A 17,797-nucleotide genomic window follows, 5' to 3' on the forward strand; every position below is an offset into this window, starting at 1 on the left:
GCATTGCTTCAAGGAGGATGTGAACAGACTGCCGTTGGGGATCATCTCAGACCTGATCCTATGATCGCTGGGGATTTACTGGCATCCTTGGTTGTTCACGGAGTTCTACATTCACAGAGAGATGTGCTCGTGGTGGGGGGGTCTGACTGCACCCATCCACTCTTTACTGACTCCAACCATGGTTTTACTTGCTTTTTTGAGAAGACCACTAAAGTCCTAAAGAAATCTAAAATCTGTTGGGCTATTCTTATCTTTGGAAGAAAATATTTAGTAGGAATCACAAAGTGTCTGAAAAAATGATATTTTGTTTTTAACGATAAAGCTGGAAAAGAATGCATGTTTTTTAAACAGCAAAGTTGGGTATAGTTACAGAGAGGTACACGTGTATGCATATATGAAAATCGTTATTTGTCATTCATTACCACTTTAATTCCACGTGGCTTGCTGTACTAGCAAGAGTGAATGTCTCCTGATGTGGGGCCTAAAAGGTCACAGGGAGCAGTAAAGAACAAAGGGTTGCCTGCCCTGTGCCCTTTGCAACTTCAGGAGCACAGGTCTGTCCCTGAGCTGCAGAAAACGAGGGGTTGGGCCTTGTGCTTTCCTGGGGGAAGAACAACCGAGCTCACCTCTGATGGAGTCACTGCTCTGTGTCATTTGACTGAGCAGACCCAAACCGGGGCCTTATGAGGGGCAACCCATCCTTGTTGGCAGCACCAATGAGCTTTTCTTTCTGGAGCTCACTCGACATACACAGCTCAAAAGAGGGAATGCTCAGTTCCCACTGGGGCTGACTCATTTAGTGTCACAAAGGAGCTTGCATGCCTGTGTTAACAGTGAGGGTGTGAGGAAAGTGGAGGGGGCATTTAATAATTTACCAACCTAGCTGTCCTGGCGCCTTTTTTAATATTAAGAAGCACTGTGTAAAGCCAAACTATTTATATAAGTCACCTTGTACATTTAAAAATGAGAACAGAAAAAAAAAGGGATGGATTTCAGAAAATCATCAAGACTAGCCCTCTGCCTAAAGATCTCATCTTCATGATGGGGTCGGGTTTGGTGACTCGCAGGAGAAAGCGGGGAAGGAAACCAGGGAGAACTTATCTGATCACCACGTCAGGCAGCCCAGGGCATCAGACAGGCCCAGTAAGTCCTGAGAAGGCCAAGTTCAGGGCCTCCTGAACTCAAACCAGGCCTTCCACCTTTAGCGCTCCTCTCATGTAAAGGGTTTCTCTTTTGCTTGAATCATTTTTATGGTGTGTTCTTATGGCTGGTTGCATGGATAATCCAGGACCTCGAAGCAGTTATGCAAACACTCTGCCTGCTCTTCTGAGGCATCAGATTATTCCAAGTTAAAATGTCCTGGCTCAGCAGAGGGATGGGAAAGGAACTTCTGGGCAACGGATGTTGGTTAGACAACCCTGATGCGTGTTATCTGGTTATCTGGTTGACTATTCTTTGAATGAGCATGCTCCCTGACAGTGGAAAGATGTCACACTTGAATGAATGCAGTCAGGCTACTCTGTCCCTTCTCGGGCCACCCTTGGGGCTGGCCACACACGACTGCAATCTGTGCCATACCCAGGAGTTCCAAGTGCTTCTCTTGTGGCGGTCGGGCCTTGATCTCCACAAATTCTCCATCAGTGTATTCTCTGTAAACCACCTTCCTGTATTGAGAGCCAATCCAGTTTTCAGTGTGGTTCATAAATATATCTCCATGTCTGTAAATTAGAAGCATCAGAAATTAAAGTTGCCAGGATGTAGAAAACCCTTGAGTGCTTCTGAGTGATTCAGGGGTACTCCAGAACAGTGTTTCCCAAACCTGGCTGCTGTCAGGATCTCCCTGTGGAGCTGGACCTTTGCACCAGGAATCTGCATTTGAAAGCACCTGGGCGGGGGGAGGCTTCTGATAGGGGCAGGCCAGCACTGGCCCAGATCTTACTCTTGGGGACCATTGTTGCAAAGCCCTGCTGGGTGCTGAATGGTATCCACATTAGTTAGAGACTCACATGAGATGGCATGTTTCCTCTTGGGACTAACTCATCTCACACACACGCACATGCGTGCACACGTGCGCACACTCACGCTCTACCACCCCGAATTCCTTCAGATTTCACGTGTATCATTCCATACCTTGTTCTACTTCTCCACTTTAAAGATCTCAAGAAAGACTCTGGGTTGTATATTATGCTTATACTCATATACAAATATAGGCACAGTTGATTCTTGTTATTCACAGGAGTCATGTCTAGAAAGTCACCTTGAACACTGAAATAATGAATACTGAACCATTGTTCCTACGGGAAATACAAGGTTAGGTTTTGTAGGTGTTCACAACGCATGGCCCCAAGATGTGCCATTTTGGCATGTGGATTATTTTGAGCTGACGCAATCAAGACCCAAAAGATACAAGAAAAAACTTTGACCTTCCCTCTAATTGCCTGAAAGTATTTAGGTAGCCTCCAAGAAGAGGCTATTACCATATAAGTAACTACATTATAATATGAACGAGGGGTGGTAGACAGGGAGGAATTCAGCAAAGTGCGTTTGTTAAAATTCTTCTCTCTGTCCCATTGTTTCGGAGTGGCCCAGCCTACATTGTTTACCTAACATTTACTCTTCCTCATCTTCTTATGAATTGCTCTCCTTTTCTTTGAAGTCCCACACTCCTTACCCCTTCTTCTTAGTTCAGGATGACACATAAATCTTGTTTTGCCTGACTGTCTTTGGAATCTCTCATGTTTATGTGGATTCTCCCTGTGTAAGTAAATTTGATTTTCTCATGTCAATTTAATTCTTAGACCAGCCAGAAGAATTTGAAGGGTAGGGGAAAATCCACCTCCCCCAAACCTCCAAAAAAACCCAGTTTCTTCAAACCTCTGGTCACAATGTTTTCATCGACAGATTAATAAATACCCTTGTTTTATATGTGTTTCTGTTTAACGACATCTTATTCAATATGTATTGCTGATTCATTGACTGAACTCATGGCCAGTAGCACTCTAACTCACGCCTGTCTGAAGCTTCTCTGACACGTAGTTCTCCTGTAAGCCACATCACCGCCTTCTTGCACTGGAGAACTCTAGGCAGCACTACTCTGGGGGTCCGTTTTGAACAGCTAAGTCACCAACAAAAAGCACACACACACAAAAGTAGCACTAACTAGACCACAAAGAGGATGCCTGTTTACAGTGTGAAAGCTGAAACAAGAAGGCAGAGGGGTGCCTCACGTGTCTGACCTCAGCTGGGAGCATGCGCATTGGGTGACGCAAATTCTTTGCTACTTTATGCATCCCTGTAAAACCACAAAAGCACCAGGAAAATTGATTTTGGTGTTACAAAGAAACTTCAGTGAGTGGGCAAATTCACAAACATGGACTCTGCAAATAATGAAGATCAACTATATATTTCATCCATCACCAAGACAGATGGTCACAAACGATGGGGGGAAAAGAAACTATCGGTTTTCTCTACAAAACATAGTAGGTCTCACATCCTTCCATTTCCCTCCACGAAACTACCTGCACTCCAACCTAAGCCACCTGCATCACTTAACCTGCATGAACTGAGTTGCTCCTGGTCATTCTACCTGCCTCCCGTGCTCCTCCCGTCCCTTGGTCCTCTATACCACAGGCAGAGCGATCCTAAACTATATATTCAACCAAGTGAGTCCTCGTGGAAAACCTGTTGATGGCTTCCCACTGCCCAATTCCCCAAATTCCTCACACCCCTTCGCTATCTGCCTCTGCCAACCTCCCAAGCCTCCTTTTCCATCACTGGCACCCACACGCTCTAGGCTCTGGTCATTCTAAACATTCTCTCTTGAACTCCACATGCCCTCCCCACCTCCAGGCCTTCCATGTGTTATCCCCTGTGCCAAGAACACCCTTGCCACCTCTTCAACTGGCCTATTCCTCAAGTACCAGGACAAAGACTACTTCCTCTCAGGAAGCTCTCCCTGACCACCTCTCCTCTCCCCCTGATGGGGCCATGTGCACCTGCTGTGAGCTCCCCCTGTGCCCTGCACTTCCCCTCTCACAGCGATGGCTGGCTTCGCTCAGTGTGCTTGGTCTAATGTCTTCCCCACGAACCATGAATTCTGTGTGGGAAAGGACCTCACCTACCCTTGTTGGCACCATTTTGCCAGCACTGGGTACAATGCCTAGCACACAGCAAATGCTTAACAAACGCATGTATATCTTTGACCTAGACCATATGCTTTCCAAAGGAAAATTCTTCTTTTTATTTTCCAGGAGTCCTAGTAACATGTGTGGTAGTGATCCAGACACCTCTGGAGCTACGCTTTACAGTTTGTCAGCTTTCCTATTCTGTAAAGTGGGGTGATGACGACGCAGCTCCCCAGGACAGGTGTGTCCTGTCCCACGACAGGTGTGAAGATGCTGTGGGTTAAGTTCTGTAAAGGGCTGTGCCAGACACATCCTGAGCACCATGTAAGCGCTTCCTCTATCCCCCTCTTATTGGGATGTCCTGTGGGATGCTGGCCAAGGCTGACCAAATGGGTCAAGGACATTGTGAGGGTCATTATGAGATAGGGTTTGTAAAACCCTAGCAAAATGCGTGGGACATGGCGGGTGCTCCATACATGGCAGTTATGATCTCAAATCCCACGCTGGTGAAATTAAATGCATATCAGGCCACAGGCTCAGGAGTACTAGGAATACAGCTTTATTTCCCTAGAGCACAAACCCTGGGCATTGTGCTGATGAATCCCATTCGTTGCTTTTCTGGGATCCTGAGGCCTTCTCAGTGTGTTCTGAGAAAGCCCTAGGGAAAGACACCTGTGTCCCAAGGTGAGGCAGAGGGTCTGTGCTAACCAGGAGAATAAATGTCCCAAGGTGAGGCAGAGGGTCTGTGCTAACCAGGAGAATAAATGTCTTAGGGATGACCCATCTGGTTTGAAAACCAGATGTGCTCCCTGCCAAGGCTTTGGCTCAAAAGGCAGAGGCATAACAGCTGGGGTGCAGAAGGGGCATTTGTCCCTGGGCTCCCAGCTGCAGAGTGCTGCAGCGTGCCTCTAGGAGGCCTGGTCATCTCCATCTGTACTGAGTTCTTCTCTACAGATCCGTTGTACTTTGAATATGTGAACGGGCTCTCCTTGTTTTACTCTGTTTTCATTTATTTATGGGCAATATCCCAAGTGGCAGGGCAGAGTGCAAACACAGCCAGCGCCCTCTATCTCTCTAGGTCCCTGGGGAGGCAATCCCAGAAGACAGAGGCTGGTGCCTCCTGCCCACCCCCACCAGGGAGCTGGTTGGAAAACCGAAATTACACTGAATTTTGAGAAAATCATGATGGCTGTGTTTCTTATACTCTCACAGGCTAAGAATATACATACAAAATTATAACACAATTATTTCTTTAGTTCTAGCAGCCTCTTAGTAAAAATCATCATTTTAGAAAAAGCTGGATCAGTCTTCATTTCACTTCCCACTGCCCCAGTATGAGTCTTGAGCTGGTATCGGCAGCACTGGTTTTGCAGGAGAGAGGTGTCTGGTTTAATAAACAGGTTGGTGAGTCATGGAACAAATTTTAAATCGTCCTGTCCCTGAGGCAAATCTTTTTAAAAGGGAAGAATCATTTTGTTTCTTCTTTTATCCATAAGGTGACGCTGTTCTACTCTCTTTCCCAGGAGCCTAAACCCTCAAAACAGGCCAACAAGTCAAGAAGAGGAAAAAAGACATGTTAAGATAGAACAGTTGGGTATAGAGGCTTTGTGTGCGGCATGGCCAGAGAGAATTAATATGGGGGCGGGTAGGGAGCTGATAATACAGAACAAAGAGGAACAAAGCCGTGCAAATTAACGTGGTTTGGTGGTGAGAACACAGATCTGTCCTTCAAAAGGTCTGTGTTCAGTTTCAGTGCCCCGACTAGCGGTTAGTCTTAGCTCTCTGCACTGAGTCTCCTGGTCTGTATATGGGGACAGGGAATTACCCAAGCAGCAGATTCTTGTTGAGTGGAGGGTATGAACTGGGGGGAGGAAGTCTACCGGTCAGAGCCAGGCAGATGCCTCTATACCTTGTTTGACCCCAGTGCACACGGGGCGGGAGGCGAAGTGTGCTGGGGGACCAGCGCTCACATGCCTGCGCCAGGCTCCAGCCTTGCTGACTCTTCGGTTCTTAGCACTGGCCGACAGTACTCTCACGGGAGGCTCAACCTTGAGGACTTTCTGGGTACAGGACCTAGTAGAAAGACCGGCTCTGCCCATCTCAAATCGGGGATCTCTGCCAAACCAAAGCCTCCTACCTGCTCGCTCCTAGGATCTTCCCCATCTGGATGAATGCCCTTTCCCTGCGGTCTTCAATCTACGCAGCCCATCCGCTCACCTTGCTGCACACCCCGTCTCTGCCTCCCTCTGTACCATTTTGTCTTCACAGTCCCCCTGTCACTGGGATCAGCCTCTTAACCTAAGCCTTTCACGCTAGGCGCTCGCTCAAAGGCACACGCATTCTTGGGCCAGCCACACTCGCAACCGCCCACCGCCCCGAGGGGATGCACTGAGTCTGCGGGGCGTGCCCCCAAATGACTTCAGACTCCCCTCCTGGGGATGCAGGCGGGAAGCTAGCCTCATTTTTTTTGTGCTCATAGTAATAGTCTCTGTCCTCCAGAATTGTGCAGACAAAACCAAGGCAATGTTAGGTTTCCCCGTTTAATAAACGTCTACAGAGCATGTGGAATCCCACCCAAGAGACTTGGCGGCTTCGCCCGCGGTACCTTTCCCCTCCTGCGTCCAAGTGCTGCTTTTCGAACTCCCAGTTTTTGTTAGGGGCATAATCCCATTCTACCTCTTCAGCAGCGATGTAAAAGGTTCTTATCATCCCGTACGGCTGCTCAGAAGGGTCCTTGTTGCCACAGCTGTTGACCTCATATAACTGATTCATGCCTCTCACGAAGTGGTGCATGGTGAAACAGAACAGCCTGAAAATACCTGGAAGACAGATGGCTTGGCATTGTGTGTTGAACTCGATTGTTTTGGTTTTGGCTTTGGTCTGCTAGCGATGTATAGCATTTTGTTCCCAAAGAAATAACTGGTAAGGTGTATTTTCAAAATACCAATTTACAAAATACCAATATCGTATTTTCCAGCCAGACTCCAAGGGGAGTAAATTACTGTGAATATATTTACTTACCGGGGGGGGAAAAATACCATCTGAAATTCATTTGTAATCGAAAATGAAAACTTGCAAAGTTACTACCAAGAAATCATTTCTCTGGGTCTTCCCCATTGTACACACCTGTTAGAAGAGCGTTGCTCCTGGAAAATCACTAATAGGTATGATTATCTTAGCCCAGCCCAGTTTAAAATGAACTAATTACCTGTAAGATTAATATTTCTACATTGGAATTAGGGCACATTTCTGAAATTATGTGTTTTGCCCTAAAGGATTTCATAAACTATACAACATGAAATATACACATAAGGTATTATTATTAAAGCCAGGTGTATTACTTCATTAAGCCTTTGAGTGAAGGAGGTTCTCATTACCAGTGGTTGATCTATCTTATGCCAGATGAAAAGAAAAAGAAAATCAACTAGATTTCTCTACATAATGCCAACAATCATGTCTGAGAATTATGTAATTTTATAAACTGATGCCATTTTCTAGATTGGCATTCTAGATTAGGTAGATATATCTTAATTGAACTCAGCATAAAATCATATAAAATAAGATTATTGGAAGATATTAACTGTCAGTGGAATTATTGCATCACTAAATCTTCCCTTCCTTTCATAGACTGTAATTAGAGGCAAGTGATCAGTGATTAGTCTCATTAACCATCAACAATGCACAGTGATAGCTTTTATCATGCTACACATATCAAAGTATTGCAAATTACCCTTTGAGAATGAGAAAATCCCATTGGTTCGGTGGTACTCTAGCCCCCTCAGCACTGACCAGGACCCTCACGAGGAAGGGTCTCTGTGGAGCCCCACAGAAGACACTCTGACGTGGAAAGAGCTCCCGCTGTGTGTGTCTTCTTTGCCAGATAGCACATTTTTCATGTGTTTGTCATGTTCTTTGCCAGCCAAGGAATTATCTTCTCTGAGAACAAAGAGGGGTTTAAGGCCTTGATTGTGGTGATAGCTTCATGGATATATACTTACCTCCCAACTCATCAATTTGTTGGGTTTTTTTTTTAATGCATAAATAGCCGTTTATTTTTTCTACCATTTTATTTTTTTTCATCCCCTCTGGTAACCATCAGTTTGTTCTCTATAGTTAAGGGTCTGTTTCTTGGTTTGTCTCTCTCTCTCTCTCTTTTTTTCTTTTTTCCTTTCCTTTTTTCCTTTGTTCATTTGTTTTGTTTCTTAAATTCCACATATGAGTGAAATCATATGGTATTTGTCTTTCTCTGACTGACTTATTTCACTTTGCATTGTACTCTCTATAGCTCTGTCCGTGTTGCAAACAGCAAGATGTCGTTCTTTTTATGACTGAATAATATTCCATTGTATATATTACCACATCTTCCTTATCCACATTTGGGCTGCTTCCATATCTTGGCTATTGTAAATAATGCTGCTATAAACATAGAAGTACATGGACCCCTTTGAATTAGTGTTTTTGTATTTTGGGGGTAAATTCCCAGTAGGGTGATTCCTGGATCTTAGGGTAGTTTTATTTTTAATTTTCTAAGGAAGCTCCATACTGTTTTCCACAGTGGTTGCACCAGTTTGCATTCCCACCAACAGTGCATGAAGGTTCCTTTTTCTCCATATCTTTGCCAATACTAATGTTTCCTATGTTTTTTATTTTAGCCATCTGACAGGTATGAAGTGATATCTCATTGTAATGTTGATTTGCAAACCCTAAGATTCCACCAAAAACTCTTTGAACTGATAAATGAATTCAGTAATGTCGCAAGATACAAAATCAATGTACAGAAATCTGTTGCATTCCTATACACTAATAATGAAGCAGCAGAAAGGGAAATTAAGAAAACAATCCCATTTACAAATGCACCAAAACCAATAAACTATCTAGGAATAAACTTAACAAAGAGGTGAAAGATCTGTACTCTGAAAACTATAAAACACTGGTAAGAGAAATTCAAGATGACACAAAGAAATGGAAAGATATTCCATGCTCACGGGATGGATGAACAAATATAGTCAAAATGTCTATACCACTCAAAGCAATCTACAGATTTAATGCAATCCCTATCAAAATACCAATAGCATTTTTCACAGAACTGGTACAAACGATCCTAAAATTTATCTGAAATCACAAAAGACCTCAAATAGCCAAAGCAATCTTGAAAAAGAAAAAAATTGGAGGTATCTCAATTCCAGATTTCAAGTTACAGTACAAAGCAGTAGTAATTAAAACAGTATGGAGCTGACATAAAAATAGACACATAGATCAATGGAATAGAATGTAAAACCCAGAAATCAACCCACAATTGTATGGTCAATCAATCTTCAACAAAGGAGGAATGAATATGAAATGGGAAAAAGACAGTCTCTTCAACCAATAGTGTTATGAAAACTGGACAGCAGCATGCAGAAGAATGAAACTGGACCACTTTCTTACACCATACCCAAAACTAAACTCAAAATGCACTAAAGACCTTGAAGAGAGCGCGAGCAGTAATAGCTCTGACATCAGCCACAGCAACGTTTTTCTAGATATGTATCCTGAGGCAAGGGAAATAAAAGCAAAAATAAACTATTGGGACTTCATCAAAATAAAAAGTTTCTGCACACTGGGTGTTATATGCAAATAATAAATCATGGAACATTACATCAAAAACTAAGGTTATACTGTATGGTGACTAACATAACATAATAAAAAATTATTATAAAAAAAGTTTCTGCACAGTGAAGGAAAAAATAAAACTAAAAGGCAACCTACTAAGTAGGAGGAGATATTTGCAAATGACATATCCAATAAAGGGTGAGTATCTAAAATATATAAAGAAATGATACAACTCAATACCTCAAAAACAAATAATCCAATTAAAGAATGGGCAGAAGATATGAACAGACATTTCTGCAAAGAAGACATATAGATGGCCAACAGACACCTGAAAAGATGTTCAACACCACTCATTGATTTGTATGTATTAAATATCTATAGGTTTTTGGTTATCAGTCATATCTGAATAACGTAGTTAAAAAACAAGAACAAAGAAAAAATATTTGAGTTGAAGCCTAGGGTCTACTCATATTTTGGGCACTATTTTTGGCCTGTAGACATGGGACAGGAATTGGTGAGATGACCAAGCTATTAAGCAGTCACAGATTTATACTCACCACCAGACGTAAACGGGAAAACATTGTCATAAGCTCTTTAGAACCTTGTAGGGCACATGTATAATATGCAAGGCACTGGAATAATTAACCAAGTCCCTGAAATTATTCCAGCCAGCTGTTGCTTTGCATGCCGGTTTCTATGGATTAAAACTGGCTGTTTCCCTTCTCTCCCATGTTTGGTCTTGAAGAGCATATTTTATTTTATTTTATTTTATTTTATTTTTTTTATTTTTTTTAAAGATTTTATTTATTTATTTGACAGAGATAGAGACAGCCAGCGAGAGAGGGAACACAAGCAGGGGGAGTGGGAGAGGAAGAAGCAGNGAGAGGAAGAAGCAGGCTCACAGCAGAGGAGCCTGATGTGGGGCCTCGATCCCATAATGCCGGGATCACGCCCTGAGCTGAAGGCAGACGCTTAACCGCTGTGCCACCCAGGCGCCCCTTGAAGAGCATATTTTAAAAAAACATTGTGCCCAAGCACCCCTTGGCTTGGGTGATTCATAACTGAACAATTATACTAATGTGGAAAGCTTAAATACTCAAAGTCTGTAAGGCAGGGATTATGGAGCTCCTAGTTTCAGGCAGTTCTCAGATAAAAGTTTTGAAGCACAAGCCTTTTTAACCAATGACACCTTGAGGGGCACTGAAACTGCACTTCTAGTGTGAAGTAAAGAAGTAGACATCGATTCATAAAGGACACAGAGTCAGCAAGTACTCATCTTGGGTAGAATATTGGTTTCTTTTTTTTTTTTTTTTTAGAGATTCATTTATTTATTTGAAAGAGAAAGAGAGCACACGTATGTGAGCGAGTGTGGGGGGAGGGGCAGAAGGAAAGGGAAAGAGAATCTCATGCAGACTCCCTGCTGAGTGTGGAGCCCGAAAAGGTCTGAGAACCCTGAGATCATGACCTGAGCCAAAATCAAGAGTTGGATGCTTAACCCAGTCACCCAGGCCCCCATATTGGTTTCTTTTAAAGACTAATGAAAAAGTTGGGTTAGAGAAATATTTTGAATGCCCATAGCATCTGCTATCCTTATTTTTCATGCGACAGATAGCATATGCTGCCACGTGTTGCCCTGTGTCTTTTATAAAAATGTCCTGGTTATGTAATTAGCTTGGGAATCGCTAAGAGAAGGGATGAGTACTGGCACTTCAATGGGCCCTCCATGGATTTCGGACCCAATGCAATTTCCCCTCTAGGGAAACCAAAGGTGCCCAACAGAATGAAAATGGAGAAGTCTCCAAATAACTTATCAAAAGGCTACTATCAGTCTCTAGAGAAGGGAAACCAGGTCATGTCCATAATCTGGAAGCATCCACGAGGCTGTCCATGCCTACTACATGCTTCAGAACAGCAACTAAAATGCTGGTGCTTAAAAAGAACAAGAAATATCCTCTTTCTTGGGGCCAAATCATTCCTGGGATGAATCAAGAACACTCTCCTAGGATTTGTGTGGCAAGGTTGTTTAGAGGACTTTCACTTCTGCTTTGTGTCATTCTAGATACTTCTCCTCTATTCTTTATACCGTGTGTTTGGAATAAAATAGGATCGTCTGATTGTAACCAAGGCTGTTTGCCTTGAAGTGCCCAAATTCAACCAATTTCTTCTAGAGTGTACGCCTGAAGATAGGAATTTGGTCACCGGAGATGGTCCTGCCAAGTTTACCTGCGTGGTCCGGCTGCATGAACACCGTTGTGGATGTATGGGGAAACAGGGCTAGGGTGTCGCGGTGAGTCCCTCGTAGGTGGATGGTGTTCCCTTGAAAATAAACTCCATGCATATCCGTGTCAGTGCCCATTCCAATCATATGCCAGGAAACTCTGTCCTTTTTGCACATGCTTAGGCCTGGCTGGTTGCCAAACATAAAGCCATTAATAGCTAAATGAAAAAAAAAATATAGTCAGAGCCCACTAGGATCTCGTAGATACTGAAAACACACCATTTTAGTTAAGGATTATCAGTGTGTGGGGGTGGGCTGTTCAAGTGTTCAAGTTCAAACTGTTTACAGAAGATCCTTAATACCAGAGAGTAAATAGTACTGACGAAGTCACACAGTGAATCAATCCAAACTGGAGACTAAAATGAACAGTGAAGAATAAAAATATACAAATTGTGAAAATATCATATTCAACAATGTATACACAAGGGCACAAGTCCTAAGAATCAATAAGGAATAAATCAGGTTGTTTTCTGGCATAGTTTTTTTCTGACCAAATTGTTGGATAGTGTAATATGATACCCTGCAATTCACATTTGAGTTTTGCAGATTATAAAAGCATCATCCTTGTAAAAATATTTATGAACTTCATCAATTTCCCCAAAGCCTGCTCTAGAACTCTTGATCTGAAAATCATTTTCTTTTGAGATTCTTATCCTGTTATCACTTTTAAGTGTCTCTTTCTCAGTTTGTTCATTCATTTCATTTTGTTAGATCTTCATCTGTCGATGCATTTGCATTTGATTCCAAAAGTTGCCAGACATCCCGTTACTGAGTTCATGGATCCTGCACCATTTGAAAGATTTGCAATTGATTGACATTGTATTTGCATGTCTGGTCGGTGGAGAAGGATTTTTTTTGCAGGGGGGGAGGTCCTAAATTTATAAGAGGTTAGTCTTTGAGTAAGTAATTTTGCCTTTTGAATACTTTTATTTCCCTACCTGAATACAATAACTGAAGGGCCTTTGAATAATAATGACTTAGATAATGAAGACCTTCCATATCTCCCGAAATGAAAATAGTTTTCCTCTTTCGTATCAACTTCAGTCCACGGAGAGTGACTACCTGGAGCAGTGCCTTGAAAAGAATTTAGAAAGCACATTCCCACTCTGTGGGGGATGAATATATTAACTGAAGGGCACTGTTTGAGGGGTGACTACACATAATTATGTGCTTGATGTCCCTTAGAGAGAGAAAAATTCTACGCTGCCCTACTTGTTACTAATTTTCATAGTAGGAAAGAACAACTATCATACATATGAATGATCGTCTTTTATAATCCCATTATCAGATAAAACCACTTTTTATTTCTGTGTCTGTAGAACCAGTGGTGCTTGGTAATTTTACTCAAATATCTGGGATTGTTAGTAGAAAGTCTAAGAAGCCTGGAGACTTCTGAGAAGAACACTGCATTTTCTGAAAAAAATCTTTGATAATGCTTTTGCAAATAAATTATGTAAATCTTGTCCATGGAACGTTAAAGAGATTTTTGTAACCTGGGGTGTTAATAATTTAGTCCTCGGCTAGCTGGTAGAGAATCTTCTCTTGCCCTGGAACTCTAGTTTAAACCCTCCCTTTCTGGAATATTCGCTCACGCATTCTACAAACACTTCATATAAAATAGCCGAAGCACATGATAAGGTCTGGTAAAGAAGTTACGCTGTTCTGCCTTCTGGTGTAGCCTCGTCGCCTAACCCAATCAGTATTTGTTGACTAACCCAAGAACTACTGTAGGCATGCCTTTTTTTTGTCATAAAAGACCCCCAAGGACAGCTCACAAGCCACTGGGGATGCCCTCGAGGGAAGGAGGTCAGCAAACACCTTTGAATAGAGACTATATCATAGGTGTAAGGCAGAGCGCTGTCTACCATGTGAGGTACTTTCTCTTTGGTACTGTTGCAAGCCTGGAGATAGCATTTAATTTATAATTACCGTAAATTTTAAATTAAAATACATTGTTTTCCTTGCATTTTGTTTTACGTGTCATGTTCTACACATCCAATATTTGAAAGTTTGACATTGTCAAACCAGGGCGGGGCTGGATGTGACATGGTCCTTTAGGGGTTTAATGCTTTCTCTTTACAAGCCTATCTTACATTAAATGTCTTTTGCAACTTAGCTTTTCCACAAAGGAATTGCTCCTTTTTTTGGCTTAGGAAGGTTGGAAACAAATTTCATTATTCGGTTATAACAAAAATTTTATAGAAGATGGCATTGAAAATGAGTTACTCTGTGCTTTTCATTGGTCCAAGAGGAGACTGTTGGCATAGAGCACCTGGGATCATAGGAGTCTGTGAGCTGGCCCTTGTGGGTCACTTGGAACCTTGGACTTTTTTGGTCTTCCTTGTGAGTAAGGGAGAATAGGGACTATTTTGTTATTTTCCTGTAATGTTTCAAAGGCAATACATAGTTGTTATCCTCGGTCTTAAAACAAGCAATTTGGCACCTGTTCTCTTAAAGTGCTTGCTTCGGGCCCCTTTGTTGCCTGCACACTTTAGTAGTTGTTTGAGTTTGGACTCTTCGCTCATTATTCTGTCACCTTAGGTAATATGCCGAAGACTAATGAGAATCCTGTGTTAGTCACACCAATTACAAGGTGGTTTGCCACTGTTACAACTGATATAAGAGACACTGAGAAGGAGAATTAAGTAATTCCTTCTAAATAAGATCTGGGATGGGAATGGGTAGCGTTTTTACAAATTACCACTTCAGACAGTCCTTCACGTACTTGATAAGAGATGCTTTGCTGTTTAATGTTTATCTCTAATGATCGCTTGAATTATTAGACTTAATGATGTGATTATAAACCCAAGGGAGGGTGTTTTGTCAGTAATTTTGTACTTTTATAATGTACTGTGATCTTTGCTAGTTCATATTCTCTGTTGCTTCATCTCAAGCTGATGAAGTATTTCGGAAGTATTAATTAAGTTTCACAATATCGTTGGGAGATGGGGGGGTTTCACCATACCTTCTGAGATGAAGTCATGAAATAATTTACTTGTGACCAAGAACAATATCCAAGAATCCAAAATTAAGATAGTTAAAATATTCAAAACATTTTCACTTCAAATGCAATTACGCCTTTCCCTTACAGAAGGGAAAGTCATTTTTCATACCATGCATTCGGTTGGACTTCACAAAATCCTTGTCCTCTTTGTCAATACTGAAGGGGCGCCATGTGAACCTCTGAATGTTTTCATCAAGGTACCTGCTCAAGTTCTCATCAAAGACGGTGAATAGTAGGTAAAATTCCTTGTCTATTCCTTTCTACAGAGAAGACAGAAATGAATGTATAAACAGTACAGCTCGGAGGGAATTCTTATCTCTACTTCACTTCCAAAGTTAACACAAAGTAAACGAGGACAACTGGGTCATTTTGAAAATCAGGATTCCAAGCATGATTCTGATAAATTCATTTTATTTCCTTAAATTTCATCTTCCTAATTACATCCTTCTCCCTCCCCATCAGACTTGCTCAGAGAAAATAAGTCCTTACTCAGAAACTTTCCTATACTTGGGACTCCTGTTTTCAGGCTGGTTGTCATTCTTTTATTCTCCATGCCCTGGCCTCTCTCTCTCTCAAACTGTGTCTCCTGGTCCTCACCCCTTGTTTACTCCAGGTGCCCTGGTCTTTTGCTCTTCTGTGATCACCCAGCTTCACTCCTGCTTCAGGAACTTCATGTGCTGTTCCCATTTCCTAGAAATTTCTCCCAGGCCTTGCCTGGCTTACTCCCTTACTCCATTCATTTCTCTGCACAAATGTTACCTCCTCGAGTGCCCTTCCCTGACCACCCTGTCTAAAACGGTCACCTGGCTTCCACCCTGCCTGCAAACTCACTCACTCACTCCCACTATACTCTTCATCATAGCATTTATCTCCACCAGAAATATTTTATTTATGAACTTACTTATTTTTTTTTGTCCCACCACATTGTAGCTTTGTGAGGGTAGGGGCATTTTGGGTTCCTCTCTGTGTCCCCATTTTTTAAAAAATGCCTGGAAAAGCAGGTTCTCTATATGTTTTTGAGTGAAATAATGAATTCATATAACCCATGAGACTTTGCTAAATTATGTTAGCATAAGTTGAAATTGAGGGGACCATGGATTACTTCCCACTGTGTCTATTACTAATCTATTTGAGCATGTCTGACCACACAGCATCCCACATTGCTGAAATATGCTTTTTTAAAAAGCTGAACCAGAGAGGCGACTGTATTTTCTGTCCCTCAACCATCTTCCTATCTCTAATGTGCTCCCCTCCAACCCACCCTTTACCCTGCTGCCTGCTCTGGAGGGATCCCGAGCAATGCCACTGATCATATCTCTCTCCTTCTGAAACTGGACACTACAGTCTAAACGTGGAGTGATCTTGTCCTTTCCTACCTGCTCAGCTTCATCTCTTGGCCCTTCCCTCCTGGCACTTCGACCAAAGTGAGACCAAGCTCCTTGCAGCAATCTGGACTCGCTGTGTTCTGCAGGTCTCTGTCTTTCATGCGTGCATCCCTTCGACTTGAACATCTCCCTCCCTAAGCCAACCTCAAGGGCCAGTTTAGCTGTCCCACCTCTGTGAGGCTTTCCTAATGTATCATCGAAGATGTGGGTAGCCTTTGCTTTATTCTCATACCATACCTTATATACATTTACTGCTTTTATTGTGTGGTGTTTTAGAAGGCAGTAGTTTAAGATCATGAGCTATGAAAAGGAACAAGGTAGGCTTGAAATTTTTCAAAGTAAAATATAAAAAACTGGGGAGAAATAAGAGATCAAATATATTTTAAAAGATTCTGGGGTTCTAATATCATTCTGCTTATCCACTGTGGGAACTAGGACAAGGGATTTACCCTCTCTAAGCTGTAATTCCCTTATCTGCAAAAGGAGGATAAAAGTAGTCACCACTTCCTGTTTTATGGTGAAGGTTAAATTAGATAATAGAGGTAAACTCAGCATCTGGCAAATTCCAAGTGCTTAATGTTAATTGTGATTATTAGCTGTGATTGCAACTGTCCATAAAATAAGAAGCAACCACTGAAAGGTGTTGAGTTGAAGAACCTCATCACATGCGAGTAATTTGGAAAGTAACTGGGTCTATGAGGATGGGAAATTAACCCAGGAAAAGGTTAGAAAGTAAGTGAACCTGAATGATGGTTAATTTTTTGTGTCAACTTGACTGAGCTGCAGTATCCAAATATTAGGTCAAACATTATTTTGGGTGTTTCTATGAAGATGTGTTTGAATGAGATTAACATCTGAATTTGGTAGATGGAGTAAAGCAGATTGTTCTCCCCAGTGTGGGTGGGCCACATTCAATCAGTTGAAGGACTCAATAGAACAAAAGGTCTGACCCTCCCACAGGTAAAAGGGAATTCCTCCTGCCTTTGAAGTGGAACACTGACTTTTTTCTGCCTTCAGACTCAACCTCAAACACAGGTTCTTCCTGGGTCCTGAGCCTGCTGGACTTTTGTGTCTCCTGGGTCTCCTGCTTGCTGACTCTCTCTGCAGGTCCTAAAACTTGTTGGCTTCCATAATCATGTGAGCCAACTCCTTCTAATGAGTCTATTTCTGTTTCTATATACATCCTTATGGTTCTGTTTCTCTGAAGAACTTGGATTGATGCACCCTGCTACTTGTGCATGGAATGCATCTGAGTGGTGGCTAGAGTACAGAGCACAAAGCTCTTTTGTGAAGAGCACTTACATCAGTACAATTTAGGCTCCCATTGCAGCAGGGAAACTGGGAGGTCTGAATCATGGTCCATCACACAACTCTGAGTGTTGAAATGTGGACACGGGAAGTGAGTTTTGCAAAT

The 17,797-nt window shown here is 42.2% G+C and overlaps 1 protein-coding gene across 1 annotated transcript in view; it reads right to left on the minus strand.

Moving 5' to 3' along the window:
* HEPHL1 (hephaestin like 1) overlaps nucleotides 1-17,797 on the minus strand; it is an 82,467-nt gene that overhangs the window by 23,962 nt on the left and 40,708 nt on the right. Inside the window, exons 10-14 of the mRNA XM_034667587.1 lie at nucleotides 15,108-15,258; nucleotides 11,940-12,152; nucleotides 6,730-6,943; nucleotides 1,496-1,718; nucleotides 451-481 (exon numbers count right to left, since the gene is read on the minus strand). Of these exons, the coding sequence (XP_034523478.1) occupies nucleotides 451-481; nucleotides 1,496-1,718; nucleotides 6,730-6,943; nucleotides 11,940-12,152; nucleotides 15,108-15,258 (832 nt within the window). The remainder of the gene's footprint in view (nucleotides 1-450; nucleotides 482-1,495; nucleotides 1,719-6,729; nucleotides 6,944-11,939; nucleotides 12,153-15,107; nucleotides 15,259-17,797) is intronic.

Source organism: Ailuropoda melanoleuca, chromosome 8 (genome assembly GCF_002007445.2).
Source record: "Ailuropoda melanoleuca isolate Jingjing chromosome 8, ASM200744v2, whole genome shotgun sequence".
In the NCBI taxonomy this organism is placed as follows: Eukaryota; Metazoa; Chordata; class Mammalia; order Carnivora; family Ursidae; genus Ailuropoda; species Ailuropoda melanoleuca.